This window comes from Solanum dulcamara, chromosome 3, assembly GCF_947179165.1.
Source record: "Solanum dulcamara chromosome 3, daSolDulc1.2, whole genome shotgun sequence".
Taxonomy (NCBI): Eukaryota; Viridiplantae; Streptophyta; class Magnoliopsida; order Solanales; family Solanaceae; genus Solanum; species Solanum dulcamara.
The window spans coordinates 6,132,939-6,153,142 of NC_077239.1; the positions used below are offsets into that span (position 1 = coordinate 6,132,939).

General features: G+C 33.9%; 1 protein-coding gene and 2 non-coding genes across 3 annotated transcripts; 1 reads left to right on the forward strand and 2 right to left on the reverse strand.

The window, feature by feature from the left end:
• Positions 1-14,569: 14,569 nt before the first annotated feature.
• Positions 14,570-14,641, reverse strand: TRNAD-GUC (transfer RNA aspartic acid (anticodon GUC)). Its single transcript has one exon. It is a non-coding gene; the product is annotated as a tRNA-Asp (tRNA).
• A 1,510-nt stretch (positions 14,642-16,151) lies between these two features.
• TRNAP-AGG (transfer RNA proline (anticodon AGG)) lies at positions 16,152-16,223 on the forward strand. Its single transcript has one exon. It is a non-coding gene; the product is annotated as a tRNA-Pro (tRNA).
• A 78-nt stretch (positions 16,224-16,301) lies between these two features.
• LOC129882301 (rop guanine nucleotide exchange factor 7-like) lies at positions 16,302-19,845 on the reverse strand. Its single transcript, XM_055956547.1, has 7 exons — positions 18,996-19,845; positions 18,548-18,664; positions 18,263-18,417; positions 18,027-18,101; positions 17,654-17,944; positions 17,224-17,574; positions 16,302-17,081 (listed from the first exon to the last, which is right to left on the reverse strand). Exons 1-7 carry the CDS (start codon positions 19,525-19,527, stop codon positions 16,623-16,625), a joined length of 1,980 nt encoding a protein of 659 aa, XP_055812522.1. The 5' UTR covers positions 19,528-19,845; the 3' UTR covers positions 16,302-16,622.
• Between the last annotated feature and the right edge of the window lie 359 nt (positions 19,846-20,204).

Genomic DNA, 20,204 nt, shown 5'->3' on the forward strand with positions numbered 1-20,204 from the left:
ACGACCCGTATACGGCCAAAAAATCAAATTTTTTCGAAGGATAGTTTGGTCTTTTCCCATCCTTTTCAATCAAAACCTCAACATTTTTGGGTTATTTTGATCCCTTAACAGTACCCTATGTGCCTAAGACCTCATTAACACTTAGTTTATTTGAGAGCAAGGATTAGAGGAGAGAAAGAAGTTAGGGTTCAAGTGTTCACTCTCATCTTCCAAACTTTTGATTGTTCTTCGAGTTACAGGTATGTAAGGCTGAACTAAAATATGAATTTTATTCCTCCATGTGCCCATGATTGTGATAAATGGAATGTGTACGGATTGAGACGTCATGATGGTATTCCTTGAGAAGTTCTTGTTGTAAAAACATACATGTTTTACTGATTATTGATGGAATATTATTTTTCTACGAATTAATTCCTCAAACACATGAATTGAACTAATTGTTTTACTTTAAACCCTAGAAGTATGTTGATTGCTATTGAATTGTATAAATCTTAAGATTGAGTCTAGAGCCTTTAATTATGAATGTACGATTGAGATTGGAATGTGAGTGTGATGATATAAATGATAGTATCGACAAATTGATAGTCCTGAATGTTGTCATAAATAATTATCTAAAATCTCTTTTAATTACATGATTGAAAACGATTGAGAAATTGATTAGTTGAAGGGATTGATTTGATAAAACGAATGAATTGAAAGAGTTCAAAAGAGAGTTATTGGTTTGGTTTGGTTCGGATTGCTTGTCTTATGAGCTTGAGTCTTGGGAGGAGTATCAAACACCGAATTGGTTAAGAGTAAGTAATAACTCACACCCAATAACTACATCGCCAAACATAAAAGATGATTAAACCATTAAAGTTGGATGTTTCCAAATTACTGTCCTGACATAATAGGACTTGATTGTTTATGGATCTATGATTGTTGATTCATTCCTACCCTGACAAGGTATCAACGGGCGTGTAACAACGTCGGTTTATTGTACTATCACTGGCTTATAAGTGATAGTTGTCGGATAAGAGAAATTTCCATAGAAGTATTGATAGTACTCTGAGTCGGATTGGAATGGATTGGATTGTAATGTATATGATTAGTATTGTCTAAATCATATTCTTGTTTAGACTTAGGACATCTTAATTGAGTTATTCCTTATTATGAGTTGATTTGATTCTACCCTGATGCATGTTTCATTCTGCCATTTCACATACTCGTACATTCCACGTACTGACTCCATTTGGCCTGCATCATTTCATGATGCAGAAACAGGTACTAGAGATCATCAATAGGCGCACCGTTGAGGATCTATTCATTTCCAGCTAGTTGGTGAGTCCTCCCTGTTTCCGGAGGATATCCAGTTGTCTTTTCAGCTTTGAGTTGGCTTTCCTTTATTTGATTTGTGGTAGCCGTGAACCTGTCATTAGCACCTCTTAGATTGTTGATAGAGGCTTCATAGACTAGCATGTTGATTTGTTTCGTTTTGACTAGTTTCATTCTTACTAGTTATTGATTGGATAGATGGTTGGCCTTTGACCTTATTTATGAGTAGTATTCTTGTGAGTTGAGTCTTTCACTGATAGAATAGGATTGAATGAAGGTGTGATTGGCTCAAGTGGTTCGCTTGAAGACCAGCAATGGTCTTCGAGTGCCGTCTACATCTAGGGTACCCTCTCGGAGCGTGACATGAGCTTTCCTATTTATTGTCCTGTATTCTTTTGATTTCTATCCCTCGATGGTGCCCTCCCTCTATTGTAAGAGGATTCCCCTCTTGGTGAAAGATTGACCCTTTCTGTTATATCTCTAAAGGCATCTGGAAGTTCATCTATTGATTAGAAACTCGTGAAGGCTTCTGATAAGCTATCAACAACCTCATCACTGTTATACTTGACTCTTTTATCTTTTGCTTTGTTCCAGCAGATTTATTCTCTATGTCCTTATATGTTCCAGCAGGTTAGAGAAGATTTATTTCCAACTTTATCTTCGCCACAGTTCATCCGGATTTAGAGTAGGTTGCCATATCAGGAGCAACAACTTTACCAATGAGTTTAACACTCTAGAAACCAAGTCCCATCTAAATAGGTTCCAAGGTAATTGCTGTATCAGTACCCAAATGCTTTGCTCAGTATGCTTTTTGTTGGTCACAGAGTTTGTGTTTTCATCTTTTCTGATCGTATTGGGTTTTATTTTGTTTGTATCAGTACTTAATAAAGATGAAGGTGGATTACAAACATGAGGAGTATAATAGAAAGCCTTAATTATAGTACTAAACATCATTGTAAAGCAAATTTTTGGATAATTTATATATGTATTTTATTGTCCGTTTCAATACTTCGGACTTTTAAGTCGTTGCAGGAAAGATTCTTCTATTTTATAATATTTGAACATAGTAAAGGGTAGAAAGACAGAGATTTTATTATGCATAGAATCTCAACCATAAATACACTGGTTTATACTTAGAAAACTGTAGCTCAAGTGGATTCTCACTGATATAGGGATTCTTACTTGGTTCACCCCGTCAGTCCAAGTTAGGCTCCTGAACTCAAACTCTATGTTGTATTCGTGAGTGGCTGAAATGGTGAGAGTGAAAGAGATTTTCTTGGTGTCTGAGTTGAATATCAAAGTTTTAGGCTTTACTATTATGGATGCCCAGTGGAGACTCAATGATGTCTTTATATTTGGAGTTCACTGGTCCGACGTTGGTGATAGTTCTTCTAACACTGATTTTATTTTTGAGAGTTGGTATATTTAAAGAAGGAAGAATGACATTAAGAATCGAAGGCCTCTTGAGTGGGCAAGATGCAATGATGTCGTCAATCGTATAGCCTATTGAACACAAATAAAAAATGTAGTCAAAGGTTACTATATCATAGACGAGGCCGGGATCATTTACATTCACAAGTCCACCACCGAAATCAAATGAATCAGCAACCTTAAATCGCATTCCCTCAGCCATAATTGGTAACCCATAATGAGGATCTTACCCCCACCGTATGAACATCATTAGTTCGTATATTAGACTTCATGTTCATCCAGAAAAGATGGGGCGGAATGTTGGCCACAACTTAAGGGAAAGTTCTACAAAGTGGTGGTTAGACCAGCTATGTTATATAGGGCGGAGTGTTGGCCAGTTAAGGTCTCCCACGTACAAAAGATGAAAGTTGCCGAGATGAGAATGTTGAGATGGATGTGTGGGCATACTAGGAGCGACAAGATTAGAAATGAGGCTATTCGAGACAAGGTAGGAGTGGCCTTGATGGAAGACAAGATGCGGGAAATGCGACTGAGATGGTTTGGACATGTGAAGAGGAGAGTCCCAGATGCACCAGTGCGAAGATGTGAGAGGTTGGCCATGGATGGTTTCAAAAGAGGTAGGGGTAGGCCGAAGAAATATTGGGGAGAGGTGATCAGACAGGACATGGCGTATTTACGACTTACCAAGGACATGACCTTAGATAGGAGGGTGTGGAGGACTCACATTAGGGTAGAAGGCTAGTACATAGTGGCTTTATTCCCTTTTAGTTGTAGGCGTATTAACGCACTATGATTTCTTGTACTCTGATTTATGTTATTTATGGTATTTATGTTATTATCTAATAATATCTACTGTTTTTTGTGCTTTGATTATACTATTGTTTGGACCGCTTTCATTATCTACTTATCTACTTTAATATTCTTGTCTGACCTTTTTCTATGCTTCTATTGAGCTGAGAGTCTTTCGGAAACAGCCGTCCTACATTGGTAGAAGTGAGGTCTGCGTACACTTTACCCTCCCCAGACCCCACGATGTGGGATTTCACTGGGTTGTTGTTGTTGTTGTTCATCCAGAAAATAGAAGAATCTTCCCTCCAATGACTTAAAAGTCTAAAGTATTGAAACAGATAGTAGATACATACATAAATTATCCAAAAATGAGTTGCTTTACAATGATGTTTAGTACTATAATTAAAACTTTCTATTATACTCCTCGTGTTTGTAATTCACCTTCATCTTTATTTAGTACTTAATTATGACGAATCTTTATGTAGAGGAAACTTTTGGGAAAGCTTCTCTTGATTTAGGTGGAAGATTGTTGGAAGTTTTTTGTGTTTGCTCAATTTGCTTGGTGTTGATTTTGCTGGATTACTCTTCATTAATATCTATGGCTATTGTACTGATCTGTTTCCCCAATTGAGTTTGCTTCAATACTTCATCGTCAAACTTGGTATAGGAATTCTCTTTCCCCCTGAAAATAACTTTGAAGTACCAATTTCATTCAAGTCATTTGATTGGATTATGAGAATTAGAAATTGATTGTGTGTTTTTCTATTTTCAAGGACAAGGTTCTTAAGCAATGGAGCCCGATCAGGAAGTAGTTTGAAAGCGTGCAATAGAAGTTTTTGCTTTTCGATCATATGCATATACATACAATAATTTTTTTTGTTGTTATCATATGTATATAGATACAATGATAACAGAAGTACTAGCTAATATGTAGTTGAATTTCTAGTACTGGAAGTATTTATAATATTTGACTCGAAAATTCTTTTGTTCTAATTTTGTGAAATATTATTAGATGTTTTTAATAGCTATATACTAATTTTAGAGAATTTGATTTTAAAACACTAAACATTGTTCTTTAGTAACGAGATGAATATTATCTTTTGCAATGACATAAAAGTTGCCATTGATATTTAGTGAATTTTGCGGCGGAAGAAGTCGCTACTAATTAATTAAGTGTAGCAGCGCCACATAGTTGCCACACATAGTTGGTTGATTTTGTGGCGGAAGAAGTCGCTCCTATTGAATATGTAGCAGTGACATAAAAGTTGATGCTAATAGTTTATACTTTTTTTGCAGCGATAGGAGACATTACTAATATCAATATTTACTAGCGACATTAAAATTGCCACAGTTAGTTTATAAGTTTTTGTGAAAACTTTGTCGCTACTAAAGGATCAATATTTAGTAGCGACATAAAATTGCCACAATTAGCTTATAAATTTTTGTGGCAACTATGTCGTCACTAAAGGTCTTATTTTAGTAGCGACTTTTCAAATATTTGTGTTGTAAATTTGTCACGCCCCGAGAGGGTACCCTAGGCGTGGCCGACACTCAGAAACCATTTCTGGCTTCCGAGAGAACCACTTGGTCTCATTTCTTATTTATTCATCAGCGGAAGACTTAAGAATACTAATGTGGCTTGTCATAATCAAAGGAAAAATAGATAATTCTTATAAGAAGTAGTTTCTAAGGAGAACTACTCCGATTACATCATCAGACTCTGTCTATGAAGCCTCTAATACTCTTAGATGGTGCCAATGACATATCCATGGCTACCTCAAAAGAAACATCACACTCAACAATAATAAAAGGATAAGGAGTTCCTTCGAATACAAGAAGGACTCACCAAATAGCTGAAAAGAAATGATCTTCAACGATGCGCCTGTTGAGGATCTCTAACACCTGTATCTGCATCATAAAACGATGCAGGTCGAATGACGTCAGTACGTGGAATGTACGAGTATGTAAAATGGCAGGAAGGTAAGGTTAGATATCAAAAAAAAAACTCCTCTCAAGAAAACTCAGCTCAGAACTCAACATCATCTCAACATGAATATGTAATGCAAGTTTAAAATATAATAATAAAAATAATAGTAATAAGCAATGCTTACTCAGTGGGAGTTTGTCTAACCGACAACCATCACTTATGAGCTAGCGATGATACAACGAAGCGATGTCGTTGCCACATCCATCCAATACCTTGCCAGGGTAAAGGACATCACCATCTTGGATCCATTCATCAAAGTCCTCTTTTTGGGACTTAAGAGGCATAACCTCCATCCTACGCTGGCTACGTAGTTCTGGGGTTTGAGTCAATTAAACTCTTACCCAACTCGGTGCTCAATACTACTCCCAAAATATGTGCTCATATTAAACTCATCATCTAGTCTCATTGGACTTTAATTTAAATCATCAAACTCATCTCATTTTATGTTCATCAATCATTATACTTCAAAAATATCATTTACATCTCATCAAAACATCTTACTCAAAATATCATTTGCTCAAATTCATTCAAACTCAACTCTTTTGCTCTTTCAAAACTCAATAAAATACATATATAGTATTAATTCATATAACTTTCTTTTTATCAATGAAAATAATAAAAAGCCAACATCTTTACTCAAAACATGTATAAAAATATTCATGAACATCAAATCAATTAGGATTCATGGGAAAGTAGCCATGAACAATAATTCCAATAATATGAGAGATAACAATAATAATAATATTAATGCATAAATATATCCAACTCAATAGAAGAAGAATTATTTCATTTAGAATTCAAAATTTGGATAAAATTCAACTATAATTCAATTATAATGAATTTAAATATTGGGCGCATGGACGAACTCAATCCAATGCTATGAAAGCCTTACATACCTTAAATCCGAAGGTTTACTCCGAATTGGAACACTCTTGGACCCCTAGCCTTTTCTTCTCGCCGGAGCATTTTGTGTACTACCCGGAGTATAAAAATCACCGGAGTAGTATTTTTATACTACTAAAACTAAAACTATATTTGAGAAGAAGTATATAGAGAGAAGAAATGCTTAAGAAAGCTTGATGAATAAAATGAGGAAATAAGGTGGGTATTTATAGGTGGGAAAGAGGGACCTAACAATAAATAAAATAATTATAAAGAAAAATCTGAAAATTTAATGGAATATATTGATGTCATGGATGATGTTAAATGGAGGACAATTTATGTCATGCATGATGTCAAATGTATCTAGATGTTTCCATGGTAGGTAAGATGAGTTCTTTTTAACAGAATACTCATTTTCGAAGCTGCGTTTGAATAAGATAAATTCCTTATTAGGATTTGGTGTCTTCATAAGAATTGTAGATATGGAAGTCTAGTTTCATATCGTTCAAGAATCAACCAATTTGGAGCAACCTACAGTGAGATATGAATTTTCTTCTATCAACACTCGATTCCGTCACAGCACTATATCTTGCAAAGATTAATTTATTTGACCTACCTATACTCCGAATTTGTAGTTATGTTCTTCATGAAAGTTGTAGGTAAGGATGTTGTGATTATTTGGACCAACTTATGAAAAGTTATGCCCAAAATACAGAGGCTGTATTATTTTCGTCGAGAATTGAAATATCGACATACAACATTTTAGGGGTTGTTACAAAATTATTATTTTTGTGACATATTTGTTAATAAATTGTGACTAATTATGTCACCACTGATGACTTTTTATTGTGGCGACATTCTTTAATCGTCACAAATAACCTTTAGTTATGGAACTACTACGAACGGAGCAATTGTCGCTGGTATAGACCTTTAGCAACGATCTTTGGGCATTTTGTCGCCACAGTAAAGTATATTTCTGGTAGTGCCAATTCAAATAGTTAAAGGGAATTTTAGGCCCTTCTCCGTACTTAATCATATGAATTGCAAGAAATGTACGGTTCTCAAGAATTGAGGTCTTAGATTATTGTATATATGGGGTATTTTAACAGAATCAAATTATGGTTATTGCATATTATATGGTATTGTAACTTCTATTGGATTTTAAAGGTGTGAATAGGAAATAAAGGGTTGGAAAGGTTGTGCCTTTTCTAAAGGGTTGTGACCTTTCTGAAAGATTGTGTCTTTTTCAAATAGTTGTGTCCTTTATGAAAAGTTGTGACTTTTGTGAAGGGTCGTGACTTTTTTAAAGAGTTGCGACTTTTCTGAAAGGTTGTGACTTTTGCGAAGGGTTATGACTTTTTCAAAGGGTTGCGACCTTTCCGATAAGACACAATAAACACCTATTCACACTACCATTTGTTGTCTATAAATAGAGGATTTTCCTCTCATTTTTTGAATATAAAATTTATCCCTCTTCTGCATATATTTTCTTACAAACAAAATTGAGTCTTTGTGTGATTTCATTGCTGACTTTTGAATTAGCCGGAATTATTGAAGTTTAAGGTATCACTACTTCTTTAATAGGTTATCCATTTTATCTTGGGAGGAAATAATTCATAACCTCGGGTACAATGGGGGGATTAAATTTCTTAAGGACACACAATGATTTCTGTGGACTCGGATACTTTCATTTCTTTTCATCTTAAAAGTATTTTTGTTTTATTATATTAAATACAGGGACAACAACTTCTAATAGGAAGATTTAGTTTTGTAATTCTTTATAAACTTTGAAGGTGAATAGAATTATCTTTCAATAAATTTGTTTTTAATTTTATGTCATTTTTATACGAGATTATCGATTTTATATATAAGAGATTCGAAAAAATCATTTTATTCTGTTAGAAATGGCCAATAGAGATGATTTTCATGTCCTAGTCTTACATTGGTCATGAAAATAAGATAATCCCAGAAAAACGAATACTAATTGTCATCGGATACTTCATTCTTGTTACTCTTGTAGCGCACATTTGTACTCAAGAAACTGAAATTTTTACTAGGACGAGAATGTAAAAGACTATTTCTACACTTGCTTATTTCCTATTGGTCTTATTGTAACAATAAAATGTGCAGGTATTCTACTTAGCAAATAAATATCTAACGGTATATTGGTATTTTCTATAGCTATATATAGGTATCTTTGGAAGCTGCTAAAAGCTTTTAAATGCTTCCAATCGACTTGCAAGAGCTAAAACAAATAGGAAATTTACGGAAATCCCACTAGTTTAGGGATTAATTATTTAGATACACTCTAGTTTGCAATATTATATTTTGTATCGTTAATTTAGGCTGAGAATACATGTATCTGCTTATTATATTTGAAATACATAATGAGCGAGATATATGAGAGACACGTGCTATTAATGGATCTTAACTGAATTGGTTAAACAATGGAGCAAATCACGCCATTTAACAACATTTGAGAATCTGAAGCAAAAGATGTTTTTAAAATATTCTAAAATTTCGGAATTCCATCCCATCTTTTTTGGGAGAAACATCAAAGATATCATTCTTCTTCTCCATTAATTCGATTTTGAGCTCTGTTTTTTTATCTAAACTCAGATACATACATTCTGTTTGACTTAACAAATGCTATAACTTAGATACACAATTCCAATCAAATATAAAACTTCAAACCTAAAATTCAGATACACAAATTCACTCGATATACATGCCCAAACTCATATACATACGTTCTGTTTAACTTAACAAATGTTATAACTCAGATACACAATTCCAATCAGATAGGAAACTTCAAACCTAAAATTCAGATACATAATTAGATACACAAATTCAATCGAGATACATGCCTGAACTTAGATACATATTTTATCCGTCTACAATTGAAAAATAATAATTGAATGATTAAAGTGTTTACAGTTCTATCCGAATCATCTTGTTGCTCAGATTGTGCATTTGTGGGTGTATTCATTCTAGCAAACCTTAACTCAATAGAGTTCTACCTTACCTTTAAATTTTAAAAATGAGAAGAAAAAAACAAATTGAAATATGTCACAGATACATGACTTTGAGTAATGTTTGATTCGATACAAACTTGAATATATAATATTCGATTTTCAGATTTGGTGTAGAGAGAGAATGAGGAAGACAGTAATAGTGGTAGAGGACGTGAGTGGGAGGTTGAAGAAAGAGGGGGTGAGTCGATTGACACGAAAGCCTTAATTATTGGTGGTTTAATTGTGCATATAACTATTTTAAGCTATTATTTATGAATATGTGTATCTAAATGTATTTTTTTAATATATAATAGAAAATTCATAATTAGTGGTAAAATACGTAATATTTTTAAGTATAGGTAGTAATAATATATGATAGAGGAGTATGTCTATTTATGTGGTTTCTCCAAAACAAATTGGAGGTTGTTTGTGTGAGAGGATCGGGCCTTTGAGACAAAAGGCCAAGACTTTGAACTTTGAGTGATCCATTTTGTTTAGACCATAAGTCTTAGGGTAAATTATGCAAAATGTCTAACTCATAATCCTCAGGGAAATTTACGTAGATATACTATATTAAGAAAATATTTATTATTTATATTAATAACATTTTTTTATTGAATACTTATAATATATTTATAATATAATTTTAATACATATTACCGAAATAATTTATAAAACATATATAATACAAGTTTTATTATGGATAATACATTTATCACACACTTTAATACACTGTGTCAATTTCGTACCAAACATGCATAATATATTTTAAAACACTTATAATACATTTATATTGTGGACATAATTTACTTTTAATACATAGCAAATTTATCATAGTTTTATTATGTATTGTTATAGATGGTAATAAATAAAAAGTAGCTAAAATCAGTAATTATTGATTAAAAAGTGTTTAACCAAGTAATTTTTCTAATCTGGGATTACTTACCATTGTTTTTAGCCCAACTAATAAAAATTATCTAAAATGGTTATTCGGCCATATTCTTTTCCAAAAAAATGGCCACACAACCTTTCTTTCTTCTTCTTCTTCATTGTCCTCCTCCTTTTTCTTCGTCTTCGTCCTTTTTCTTCTTTGTCTTCTTTGTTGTTTTTTCTTTTTCTTTAAAATTTGACGTACCGCAAATGTGAATCGTTTCGATCAAATTATACATCAAAAGACTTGAAAACATCGAGGGAATGTCATATTTAAAATTTGGGACTTTTTAGAGGTGATTTTGAGTTGGTCAGAATGAATAGTCAGTGTATACTTCATGTATAATCAGTATATACTTCATGTATAGTTAAGCGTGTATCATAATATATAGTCAGTATATAGCTCATGTATAGATAAGCTATATTGTATAATCAATATATACTTTTATGACTTTTGGCTACTTTTTATGTAAATAAAAATATGACTATATTTATTATAAACTAATTACTTTATTGTGTATATTTGAAACTAGTCGTATTTTGTATGTCCTCTGGATCTAAAAGTTTCTTCGATACATTGGATATAGACGAGGTTGAAGGAGTATCAGACACTAATGGCAATCACTTTATGGTGTTTTTAAAAATATTATTTTCATGTACACACTTCTTTTTATAACTAAGAAATTTTCAAGGATCAAATTTTAACTCGATGGATAATGGGTTCATCTCTTTAATCTTTTCTACTTAAATATATATCTAAGGGTTTTTATTTGAAACGCATGTTGTATTTTATCACCGAACGAAGTCCTAGGTCCTACTACATTATGTTTGTTCAGTCTCAACAAAGGTTTCATGAAATATCCCAGTTAATTGTGATTGTTTTTTTGGTATATCCTATGGTTGCAAACAGTTGGATGATTGTAATTGAGGATCTCAGAAGTATTGGATGGAAATTAATCCCTAGTCCTATTAGTCTTCTATAGTATGAGTGTTAGCATATAATATTATACTAATTTTAAAAAATCTATACATAAAATATCTAATTTTATGAAGAGGTCATAGATTCACGTATTCCATATTTAGCCTATAAATTCACCCCCAAGTGGAAATGTTTGATGAGCTTCAACTACTGAAAGCAATATAAATGTTGCACCACCCGTTATTACATGTTGAGTGAGAATTTATGAAAAATAAAGATGAGATTTTGGATGGTCAAATAATCTTAGATATTTAGTAGAACTTTTTAGAATTGTGTAGAGTTACTTGTTGTATCTAAAAAATGTGTAGATGTTCTAGAGAATGAGATATTTGTAGTCAATTATAGAATGATCTAGAGTAGTATCTAGGATAACCATCTTAAGAAAATATCTAGATATAGAAGATAAGTTTACTAGAATTTTCTTGTAGATGTATCTAGAAGCATTTCTAGAACCATCCATAGACAAGTATAAATAGGGGATGGTCTTATACATTTGTACTCAACCAAAAATCTAAAACAACAAAAATAAAAGTGTCTTCTTTCATAACAAAGTTGTCTTACCAAAATATACATTCTCCTTTCTACCTTCCTCTTCTTTAGTTGAATCTTCCGATCTTAGTTAACGATCTTAGGCTAGCAGAAGGGTCTCCTCAATTATACTTTTCTTTCGCTATTATATACATGGTATCAGAGCCATAGCTATACGTTGGCTTGCGTTATATTTCAAGATCGGGTTGGTGGTAGATTCAACTAGTTTGTGTACATGGATTTAAGTGATCGTGCTAATGGACTGGGGATGGAGTTGTTGAATCAGTCCAATTACAAGGTGTGGAAGATATGTATGAAATCATACCTTATGGGTGAGGATTTGTGGGATGTTGTTAATGGAAGTAACACAAGTCCTCCTGATGACGGATCGAAAAATAACAGTGCATACAAGAAGTGGAAACAAGTTAATGCAAAAGCAGAGTTCATTCTGAAGAAGACAATCTCCTCTGGTTTATTCGATCATATTATAAAGTGTAAATCAACTCATGAAATATGAAGGATCCTTGATCATTTGTTCAACAAAAAGAATAAAGCCCGACTGCATATATTGGAGAATGAATAGGCTAAAACCACTCAAGCTAATCTTTCTATCGCCGAGTATTTTTTAAAGATTAAGAACTTATGTTCTAAGATATCTTTATTAAATCCAGAAGAGGCTATATCTGAAGCAAGAATGAGAAGAATTATAATTCGTGGTTTGAAACCTAAATATATTTCATTCGTGATTACAATTCAAGGATGGGCTCAATAGCCATCCTTGGAGGAATTTGAGAATTTATTGTCTTCATAGGAGTTACTAGCCAAACCGTTGGCTGGTGTATTTATCAAAGAAGGGGAAGGAAATGCTCTTGTAGCCGACAAGAGGAACTTTAGAGTAAAATCAAGAGATATGCCGCTCTCTAGATTACCAGGTGGTTTAAGATCGCCAGAAAAGAAGGAAGAGGCTTCTAGCAATTACAGTAAGAAGCCTCTCAAATGTTACCGTTGTAGTGAAATAGAACACATAACAAGATATTGTCGAGCAAAGGAGAGCAATATGGCTCAAGTTGAGAAAGTTGTTGAAGAAGAAGACCGGGGAAGGTGCTTCTTAGCTGAGGCTCGAGCAGTAGACGTCATGGAAGTTTGAAAGAGACTGGATAGTGGATTCAGGATATAATACTGTCGATCACGAGGAGAAGCAAGACACTAATATTTGTGATATGGTAATTATTATCACATAAATCAAAGAAATAGATCCTAAATAAAGAGTTTCTGAAACAATATATGCTAGTGATGACCTTTACGGAGCAGGCACTGCAGAAAATGTAGTAGAAGTTGATGTCTCTTGTCAATCATCTATCATATCAAAGACAATGACTGACTTAGAGCAAACGTTGGAAGTAAATGAAGAAGATGATTATCAAATACATGAAGAAGAAAGCTTTGAAGGCCAAATTTCAGGAGGAGAGACAAATAACATAACTTTTGGAGGCCCTGAAGCTAATAAACTAGTTATTGAAGAGTTGGAAATAAAACTTGATGGTGGAACCTATTATGATGTTGAGGCATCATAGAAAATAGATGATCAGACTATCAACGACTCAAACGAGAAGGCCGATAGAAATGAAATCTCTTTCTGTTATGGAGTTGCGTTAGAAGGAACAGATTTCAAAATCTTGAACTCCGGAGTTCCAAACTTGCCCATCACAGATCTTTATCCATATAGTACAACTATCAGAAAGCAAAGAGAAAGAGGGAGCTCGAGAACTCAACAACATAAAACTCGACAAAGCTCTGACTCACTTGGTTCGCAAAGGCCGTTGGTATTTTACAAAAAAGAAAAGTTTATCAATGCGTATTATTGTTTCTTTGCAAACCCAATTGACTATGGAAAAATTTCATCATTTGAAGAAGTAAGAGGAGTCAGAAGAAAACTATTGAGATCTTCACCGCGGAATGATCAAAACCTTTGATTGAGTATCATCTGCAACAAACTTGGGGTAGTTTCCAAAAAATCACTTTAAGGGGGTGTGTGAAAAATAAAGATGATTTTTTGGATGGTCAAATAATCCTAGATATTTAGTAGAACTTTCTAAAATTGTGTAGAGTTACTTGTTGTATTTAAGAAATGTGTAGATGTTCTAGAGAATGAGATATTTGTAGTCAAAGGGCTGCCTGGTGCACTTGTGCTCCCGCTATGCGCTGGGTCTGGAGAATATAAGTTTACTAGAATTTTCTTGTAGATGTATCTAGAAGAATTTCTAGAACCATCCATATACAAGTATAAATAGGGGATGGTCTTATATATTTGTACTCAACCAAAAACCCAAAACAACAAAAATAAAAGTGTCTTCTTTCATAAAAAAATTGTCTTATCAAAATACACATTCTCCTTTCTAGGTTCCTCTTCTTTAGTTAAATCTTCCGATCTTAATTAACGATCTTGGGTTAGCAGAGGTTCTCCTCGATTATATTTTTCTTCTGCTATTCTCTACAGAACCATAATAAGTAAACTTAGATAAAAACTCCATCCAATATAGCTTTGCCAAGAACTAGCTCAACATTTCCTCCAAAATTATCAAATCAAAAATTTTAATATCGTATCATGGCTACCTGTATTTAGTCCATTACGAGATCTGGGTTTTAGGGCTATAAGTGAACTGAGACAGGTTTGAGTCTTACGAGACGATTAATCATAACCAGAATAAAAAGAAACGCCGCTGCCGGGGATCGAACCCGGGTCACCCGCGTGACAGGCTGGAATACTTACCACTATACTACAACGACTTGTTGACTTCAACAGTCAAATCGTTAAATAAATATCTTTCCATACTTCATCTACTTATTACAGACAGGAGGTTCATCTTTTTAAAAAAAATCATCACATTATTTTTTATGTTCAAACTTAGACATGATTGTCACCTTTTAATATTCAGGAAATATTTACCTAACTTAACCAAAGTATTATACCCTATAATTAATACACCTAATTGTGTGAATACCATGCATGTATCACTACTTTTTTTTATTTAACCAAACACTACAAAATAATGCAAAAACATTTTTTCGTGAAAATTATTTTCTTTTTAATATCTTTAAGCAGATGAGCTGACCTTCCTTTCGGAATTTTATTTTTTTTTAAAAAAATAAATTAACCTTGTTACATTTTTAAAATATCACAACAGAAACTTGTCATTCTATACTGCCCATTGATAACTCTGTTAGACCTTTATCTTTTTAACATATTTTGTGAAATTATTGGAATATTACATCACTATTGTTTGTCTTTCAAATTTCAGAATTAGCTAGAGCAAAGGAATAATGTCATTTTGTAAATATTATAACCTGATTCTTGAGGTGTTTTACTTTGAGCTGAGGGTCTATCTAAAACAATTTATTTATCTTTTTAAAGTAGTGATAAGACATTAAGGCTGCGTACACACTACTTTTTCCACGTCCCACGTACGAGATTATAGAGGATATGTTTGTATCTGGTGAGATCAGACAATTAGACACGTGAACAAGTTAGATGCAAATACGTGGAGGAACATGAAAGCAATAATTTTGAACCGGAATAAATTATATGATCCATTTCGACGGGACTGATCAACGGATGGTACCAGCTGATACGAAACTTTCCCGGAGGCAATGCAGGACATTACTTTTTTCTCTTAAATGACATTTAATTTGATTCAGCATGAGTTAAAAGGCAATTATTCTACGTTATCAAATCCTGAGAATTCATCCTTATAAAAGCAGTAGAATCTTTATGTGGTAGATCATAGAATTTAACTATTGACTACTTGAATTTCTGTCTAGCAATGTTTATCAATATCATTACATATTCATTAGTTTTGGATATTCACCAAGCTTGTCTGAGTCATCTTCATCAAAAATATCACTCGGATCATGCCAAAACATGGTACAATTGCTTAATATTCTGTTAAATTCATTCAACTAGTCTTAGTTTATTTCTTATTTATAGCTCTTCTTGTTTATATATTATTTCATTATCTTGATTAATTCAATTCACGTGTTCTTTAAAATTAGGATACAAATTTAACTGTAATTTTTTTAAGGTCAACAATGCTATTGTTGTTGCGAATAAATGAAAAAGCATGTCATTTCCAAATTCCTTCCACATGCAAGAGTCAAGGCCCAAGATGAACGTTTTTAGAATGAGTATTATATAAAGAAAATAAGTAAAAATAAACAAATTATTCTGATAGCAAAAGAGCAAAAAATATTATAGCAATTTCAGTGCTAAATAAACTGTATTCAGTTGTAGAGCCAATGTGGGCATTTGGTCTAGTGGTATGATTCTCGCTTAGGGTGCGAGAGGTCCCGAGTTCAATTCTCGGAATGCCCCAACTTATAATTTATTACATTTTTTTGCTTCGAAGCAAACTATAAGCACTTTCTGAAACAGCAATCTTTAGTAGTAGCATTACTGGAAATAAAATACATTAAGGTAACACTGGCTGATAAATATACATGGTAACGGGGACGATCAATATACTTTTATACAATGTAAATGTTCGTCATTGCCATCAGATTAAGCCTGTATGAAAGATGACAAAACTGCACAACAGAATAAATGTTGAGAGGACAGAGAAAACTAACATTGAAGTATAAAGAAATCGTTGAATGAACGTTTTAAATAATATAAGATTGAACCTATATCACACTGGAGTTCCCCTTCTATATCATCAGTGACAATATGCTTGAAAGAGCTAACTTTATCCATAAAAACTTGTGCTTTTCCGAGTTAGTCATGTGTCGATGGACTCACAATTTCTCCTGAACATTCAGAGGAGCCGACTGATGCTGTTGCTGAATCTGATCTCTTAAGTTCATTGCTGATGTCCTTCCCATTAGAATCAACGCTCCAATCATCAGTCAACATCTTTTTCACGCCAAAACCAAACTGAGAATTCTTGCTGCTGTCAAGGAATTGTGATCTGTCTCCTTTTGCTGGAGTAATATGCTGGGAAGACAAGATTGGTGTGGTGAAAGGAGCTTTGATCTGACTACCCGAGACGTGTACTGAGATTGGAGTTCCAATGGTTTTATGAGAAATGATGCCTACTTTGGAGATTGGAACAAATTGGTCCGAGTGCTTAGTTAAATTATCAACATAAATAAGATCATCGATACGAGCCATGATATTGAATGCTAGGCTCTCAAGAACTCTTGAGTAGCTCTCCAGGATTGATTTGCCAACATCCTAAGAACATCATTGAACAACAATTGTCAAACTTGAATTTGCTAAACAAGACAATAATAGGTAGTACTGATGTATATTGATTAATCAATTGGTCGAGAGAGAAAAGATGACAAAAATAGTCGAGTTGATTTCAAGTGAAAACCTTGTTATGTTGGATCTTGCTCATGTCTAAGGTGGTCTGAGGAAGACCAGGAAACCGCTGTCTTAAGCAAAGCAAAAGGCTTTCAGCTCTATCTGCAAGTAGGTCCCTTTTATCAACATCAATCATCAAATCTTTAACCATTTCCCATGAGGACTTCGAAGTGGATCGGAGCAGACTGGATTTTGCCTGAGTTCTTCTGCGCCACACGTAAATTGAGGCCTCTACTCGGTTTGCTATTTCTAATGCTTGGTGCTCAGACGATAAATCAAGGCAGTCAAGCAGACATTCAGGTGAAAATTGATCTGAGATGATATATCGGTGGATAAGATCACCTAAGCTAGCTTTTCCATTCTGCAGGGAAGTAAAATCCAATGCCAAATCAGCTCCAAGTACATAAAACGTAAGAGTCATATCTACAAGGATATTGTACCTTAGGAAGATTCTCAATATATGATTCAGGCACCTCCATTTCAGCTAAGGTATTGCTGTTAATTGCCATTGCAGCTTTCAAGATTTGGTTTGTGCAGTCGCGTTTGTGCTGCAACTGCTTTTTTGCATTTTGGCTAAGACCATCGATGGGGACTCTAGGAACAGGAAGCCACCATTTCTCCTCTTGACGAGGGAGAGGATTTCGAAATGAGGATGATCCATCAGCTTCTTCAGCTGAGAGCCCTTGGTCGACATACCAGAATTCTGTTTTTCTAAAACTGTCCAAAATCTCCTGTGAAATGAGGCAGAATATTCAGCACATCTCATTCAGCAGCTATGAGTGAAGTCTCGAGGAAAAGGGATGTATATCTTACAAGAAGCATATTGTCTAGTTTTCTGAGTGCTGGAAGGTTGGCATAAAGATCCAACCGCGGCCTAGAAGTCATTACCTATAACAAAACATAGGAAGAACAAATGAACACAAATGTAACATTTCCTACCTAAATATATATATAGGCTTTCTCAGCTTTTGCCTAAATGCCCAAATCACATTTACTAGCAACAAATCGAGTGTTGGTCCAAGTTCCAAATGTTCGATAAACATATTTACCTCAAGCTTAGTCCCATCTGGAAATGTCTGCCAAGAGGGTATCAATTCTACAATGTAATCACTAACACAAAGAAGCCATTCCATTTCTCTCCTCCACATTAACTTCTTCTCTGTAGGTAAAGGTTCCAATCTCCAAATTTGTCCAAAAAGTGTAGCTAAGGGCAAAAAACAAAAAAAAGAAATAGGAGGCACAAGCCACATCTTTAAATTAGTAAAACAAAAACACCAAAACAAATCAACCCCATCAAATGAAACTAAATATCAACAAATAAGATGGAAACATACCACATAAATTAGTTATAGCATTTGAAATTACAAGTGCTGTGCAAACCCCATTTCCACAACCAGACATGTCTTCACCAAGCAGCAACTTTGAAAATCTTTCCTTCATCATCTCAACCTCTACAGAAACACCAAAAGTTCAAACCAAACAATCTAATTTTCCAACAACACAACAACAACATACACAGTGTAGTCCCACAAAGTGGGGCTCAGGCCCCTTCCTCAAAAATACAGAGGCTTAGACTCAAAAAAAATCCAACAAGTACACGGAATACAAGAAACATCATATAGCAGCAGAAACAGTATTACAACAACATAACACTATAGTCAGAAGTACCCAAAACAACAAGTAGTAACAGAAATCGAACAACAAGAAACTAAAAGAGTATTACTACGACTGCTGGTGTGTGGACGAACAACAAGACAATTTTAGATTTATACAGAAACATACCTGATAAACAAGACCCTTGTTTCTCCAACTTCCTCTTATCCACATGGGGTTTCTCGACTTCTTCAGAATCAGCACAATGCTGCACCTCATTCTTCTGAATATGCCAAACAATTGAAAGGGGTGAACATGAATCCTCAGAGCTATGTTCTTCATCATTCACAGTTCCCTCAGATACCAAGAAATCTGAACTTAAACTGCTCTCTATACCCTCCTCATACACAAAAGACTCAATTTTGATGTCATTCTCCTCAGAAAACTCAAATTTCCCCTCTGTTCCATCACTCTTCTCAGTCAAAACCTCCATTTTATCATCAAGAAAAACTGAGTTTTCCACTACAACCCCATCAAAATCAAATCTTTTACTGCCAAACCCGTTTGTCAATTTTGCTTTTTGGTACAGATTCTTGAAAGATTTGCAGACCCCGAATTTAAATACAGAAAAAGGGGTACGATTCTTGGAATTTGTACAAGTGTTTATAGGAATAAAATGCTTGAGCTGTGGCTGAAATTGTAGAGGAACTTCTTTTTCCATAAGGTTTCAATTTGAAACATTTCTGCTGTATAGAGGGGAGGTGTTAAAATTGAACTCTTTTTTTTTTCTAATACAAAAACTCAAGAAAAAAAAGAAACTTTTCTTCAAGAAGAAAAGAATGATGCAGTATATAACTAGCTTAGGTAAGGCGCCTCTGTCACACCCGTTGGGCGTTTGCTTAAACAAGAGTTCTTTAATAATTATTTCTCACTACATTGGTGTAATAGCAAAAGACATTCAATATTTTGAGCTCCTTTTATGTGACATTATTTATAGTGATTGTTGGTTTGGTTGTGGGAGTCGTGTAATTGACGGATCAACTCATAATATGTACAATATATATATATGGTTAAATTGCTTTTAAGTAGCTGGCAAAAGGAGTAGTTTTCGTTAAGATTCTGACTTATTTGAAGATTAGATTTGTTATTCTTGCACATGTTACAATTTTTTTTGCGTTAGAGCTACAATTGTGTTAACATGAGCAGGAGTTAAGATAGATCATTCATGTGCTTTTATCTTCGTCAAGAACTATATATATATATATATCGACCATTCTTAATATATTATAAATCATTCATGTGCTTTTATCTAATTCAAATTTTATTCGGGCAGTTCGGTTTTATACTTTTTAACTTTCAGTCAGAGAAAAATAAAGTTACAAGAGGAATTATTATTAA